Source organism: Primulina tabacum, chromosome 11 (genome assembly GCF_025594145.1).
Source record: "Primulina tabacum isolate GXHZ01 chromosome 11, ASM2559414v2, whole genome shotgun sequence".
In the NCBI taxonomy this organism is placed as follows: domain Eukaryota; kingdom Viridiplantae; phylum Streptophyta; class Magnoliopsida; order Lamiales; family Gesneriaceae; genus Primulina; species Primulina tabacum.
Window position 1 is genome coordinate 18,338,673 of NC_134560.1, and position 4,915 is coordinate 18,343,587.

At 43.6% G+C, this 4,915-nt stretch overlaps 1 protein-coding gene across 1 annotated transcript; it reads right to left on the minus strand.

Moving 5' to 3' along the window:
• Positions 1-1,431: 1,431 nt before the first annotated feature.
• On the minus strand, positions 1,432-4,521 carry LOC142519678 (uncharacterized). Its single transcript, XM_075622710.1, has one exon. It carries the CDS (start codon positions 4,519-4,521, stop codon positions 1,432-1,434), a length of 3,090 nt encoding a protein of 1,029 aa, XP_075478825.1.
• Between the last annotated feature and the right edge of the window lie 394 nt (positions 4,522-4,915).

The following is a 4,915-nucleotide window of genomic DNA, read 5'->3' on the forward strand; positions in this document are numbered from 1 at the left end:
TTTACCCCACGATAGTTATTTGCATCACTATCACTTATTTAGTTGCACTACATAATCCACCAACTTTATTGGAAAACTTTTTATTCTTCTGTTTCTGGTTGTATCATTACCCTCCTGGCGAAGCACCACCTTGTCCTCAAGGTGAAAAGTAGGATAAAGCTTGGCCAAATTATGCACATCCTCCCACGAGATCTCCTCCAAAGGTAGACCCTCCCACTGAACCAGCAGTTGATCAACTTCCAAAGATCCCCTTTTGACTGTGCGAGAACCCACGATAGCTAAAGGTGTCACCACCGGTTGGTTGTCCTCTGCCAAGGGTGGAAGAGATAGAGTGGGAGCTTGCTCCGGATTGGGACAGAGTTTCAGAACAGAAACATGAAAGACAGGATGGATTTTACAGGACTCCGGAAGTTCAAGCTTATAAGCAACAAGTCCAAGCTTCTTTATGATTTTAAATGGACCATAGAAACGTTTACTAAGCTTAGTAAACTTTCTCCCAGACACCGAAACCTGACGGTGGGGTTGCAAACGAATGTAGCACCAGTGCTCAACCGCAAAATGCACCTCCCGGCGATGATTGTCTGCTGAAGCTTTCATTCGAGCTTGAGCCCTTTGTAGATTGGTACGAACAGATTGCATTACTGCATCACGATCAAGCAACCATTGATCCACCGCTTCAACCTCTGAAAATCCAGCAATGTACGAAGGCAACGAAGGCGGAGGTTTACCAAAAACCACTTCGAATGGGGACATACGAATGGCCGAATGATAGCTCGTATTATAGCAGAGCTCAGCTCAAACCAAATACTTCACCCACTGATTTGGTTGTTCAGAAACGAAACCCCGTAAGTACTGCTCAAGACATCTGTTCAAAACTTCCGTTTGACCATCGGATTGCGGATGATAGGCACTGGACATTTGTAAAGATGTGCCGCTATTACGAAATAATTCCTGCCAGAAACGACTTAAAATCACTGGATCGCGATCTGATACAATGGTCTTGGGAAAAGAATGATGTTTAACTACAATATCTATAAACAACACTGCTACCTGCAAGGCTGTAAAACCGACTCACAAGGGACCAAAATGGGCATACTTAGACAAGCGATCCACGACCACCAAAATAACAGAGAACCCATTCGAAGGAGGTAAGCCAGTAATGAAGTCCATGGAGACATCCTCCCATATATTACTTGGAATCGGAAGAGGCTGCAATAATCCTTGTGGTTTAGAAGGATTATACTTGACTTGTTGACATGTATGGAAGTGTGCAACATAAGTCCGAACATCCTTATCCATATTCTCCCAGTAAAAAGCACGCCTCAATCTGGTCAGAGTCTTTTTGACACCTGCATGACCTGCCAAAGGAGTATTATGGAACTCGTAAAGCACTTTCGGTTTGAGAGGGGAGCTGGGATTAAGACAAAGGCGCTAGTTCCTGTAAATCAGCCCATCACGGTACTGGTAAAGGGCAGAATATGGCCCAGAAGTAGTGGCTTTCTTGAGTAAGGTAGAATAAAAAGGGTCGACTGAAACTTCCGAACGTATTTCAGTAGTAAGGTGAGATAGGGGTGCAGTGATGGCCAGAAGAAAAGACTCAGTTTCTGGGGTATCGCCAAACTCACGAGACAAAGCATCCGCAACAATATTTGTTTTGCCCGGTTTGTATTTGACATCAAAATCGAAACCCAAAAGCTTGATCAAATATTTTTGTTGCTCTGGTGTGTGGATAGCTTGGTTAAGAATGTCACGCAAGCTTTGATGATCAGTGATAATTGTGAAATAATGGCCAATGAGGTATTGACGCCATTTGGAAACAGATTGTGAGACCGCAAAAAGCTCACGAACATAAGTAGAGGCTCGAGCCATGCGGGGAGAGAGTTTCTTGCTAAAATAAGCAATAGGATGATTATGCTGGAGTAAAACAGCCCCTATCCCACTGCCGGATGCATCGGTTTGGAGTTGGAAGGGTACAGAAAAATCAGGTAGAGCAAGATTTGGAGCTTGGGTTAAGGCTAGCTTAAGATTGTCAAACGAGGCTTGGGCTGATGAGGACCATAAAAATTGATCTTTTTTAAGAATATCGGTGAGAGGAGAAGGAATGTGGGCATAACCCACAAACCGTCTATAAAACCCTGTTAGTCCCAAAAATCCCCGAAGAGCTTTCACAGTAGATGGAGTGGGCCAGTGATGAATGGCTAAAATTTTGCTAGGATCTGGTTCAACGCCTTTTACAGAAACAATGTGACCCAAGTAATCAATAGAAGATTGGGCAAAAGAGCATTTAGAGCGTTTGGCAAAGAATGAATGTTGTCGTAGACAATCCAACACCAAGTGTAAGTGGTTAAGGTGATCAGTAATGTTGGTGCAGAAAACCAGGATGTCATCGAAAGAAACGATAACAAATTTGCGAAGAAAAGGCTGGAACAAGGAGTTCATCGAAGCTTGAAACGTGGCGGGGGCATTGGTAAGACCGAAAGGCATAACAACAAATTCATAATGGCCCTCATGAGTTCGAAAAGCAGTTTTGTGGACGTCTCGGGGATGAACTCGTATTTGGTGATAGCCCGAGCGTAAATCGATTTTGGAAAAAATAGAGGCCCCATGAAGTTCATCTAATAGTTCATCTATGGTTGGGATAGGAAAACGGTCCTTAATAGTAACCTGGTTTAAGGCTCTATAGTCGACACAAAAACGCCATGTGCCTTCTTTTTTTTTTACCAAAAGAACTGGTGAGGAAAAAGAGCTCTGACTAGGGCGAATAACCCCGGACACAAGCATTTCGGAAACTAGTTTTTCGATCTTAGATTTTTGAGAGTGGGGGTATCGGTAAGGTCGAACATTTACTGGGGTAGAGTTTGGGTTAAGATGAATGTGATGGTTAATGGCTCGGAAGGGAGGTAGTGCTTTCGGTTCCGTAAATACATCTTTGAACAGTTCAAGCAAGTGCGAAAGCTCCGGAGAATGAGGAAGTACCTCCACTGGGGAAGCTGTCTCTGGCACCAATGAAAATAACTGGAAACAACTAGAAATAGCCTCTGTACATGACAACCGACGAATATGATTGAACTGAACCTGTTGCCATTGTAACAGCGGTTCCCCTTGCAACCGCACCAGCCTATCATCCACGAAAAACTCCATATACAACTCCTTATAATCCATCGTAACTCTACCAAGAAATTCCAACCACTGGACGCCCAATACCACCTCTGCCCCTTGAAGTTGAAGAACATAAAAATCAATGAGAAAAATCTCATGCCCCAACTGAATTTTGACCCCCGGGCAATAGCCAATGCATGTGAGTGTGTCACAATTCCCCACTAAAACGTTGAAGTTAGGGGAAGAGAGGATGGGGATTTTCAAGAAATTCACAACTCGTTCCTGTATAAAATTGTGTGTGCTGCCACCGTCCACCAAGGTTTGGACGCATAAATTCCCAATTTGTCCACGAAAACGCAACGTCCGTGGAGATACTTGCCCAGCCATGGCATGGAGGCTAATCTCAGGTATAACAACATTATCATCATGTGGTTCTTCCTCCTCTGCCCGAAATGAGTCCTCTAATTCATCATCAATCATAAAACAAAACAACTTGCCTTGACACCGATGTCCGAACGAGTATTTCTCATCACAATTATAGCAAAGACCTTTGTCGCGTCGAGCAGCCATCTCAGCCGGGGATAGTTTCTTAATAAGGAATGGTGGTTTTGCTCGAACTCCCCCTGGTGCAGTAGGTAATGAAGGAGTTGGTAATAGAGGCGGAAGAGTGGAAGGCTTAGAATGATGCGAAAATCGCTCCTGTTTGTAAAAATCACCCCCTGTTCGCCCTTGAGACTTGACTTCCAGGATCTTATCTTCGAATAGACGTGCTAACCCCATAGCCTGAACCAGAGTATGAGGCTTATACACCTGAATCTCCCTGCGGAGATCATGTCGTAAACCGGAAATGAAACAACTGATCAAAACATGTTCTGGAACTCCCAAACTCCTGTTCGACAATTGCTCAAAGAGGTGCTGATACTCCGACAAAGAACCTGATTGCACCAGCTTGCACAGCTTACACAATGAATCCTCAAATTCCGAAGGGCCAAAACGTTTCTCAACAGCCACTAAAAATGCCGACCAATTATCCAACAACTGATTACGATGCATCCAATCGTACCAATCTAGGGCATCTCCATCCAGATGAAAAGAGGCAATGACCAAACGTTGGGAATCCGGTGTATTATAGAAATCAAAGTACCTCTGAATTCGAGAGATCCACGCCGAAGGATTGATGCCAGAGATATGCGGAACCTCGAGACGCATAGATCGCAGAGGAGAATTATGATCCAAACAATTTGCAGATCCGTGATGCTCAGGTTGTACTTTCACCGGCGACTGCCGTGAATCTTCCATACCGTGGAAAACATGTCGCCGAATGTACTGATCGACTTTCGCATCTAGCGTTTGCAAGCCGATTGACAGATCCTTCATTGAATTGGAGATCAAATCAATGCTCGAAGCTTGATTGTCTTGCATCGTAGCTAGTTTCGCGACAACCTAATCAATTTTGGCTTGCCGTGTTCCGTCTGCCATGCCGAAAAATACCACGAGAACGAGAACGAGAGCACCTTGATAGGATGAAGCTTGTTCGAGGAAGCCGTCCTCCTGAAATTTAGAACACAGAAGAAGGAGAGAAGGAAATAGAGAAGAGAATGGGTTAGAATTTTTATTCATATCTTGCTTGCCTCAATTATGAGCGTACAGAGCTATTTAAATCTTGATACCAACTACCCACTTCTAATAACTCTATGCTATTCTATTATTCACATATGTCAATGCACTTTAACCCACAATAGTTATTTGCATCAGTATCACTTATTTATTCGCACTACATAATCTACCAACTTTGTTGGAAAACTTTTTATTCTTC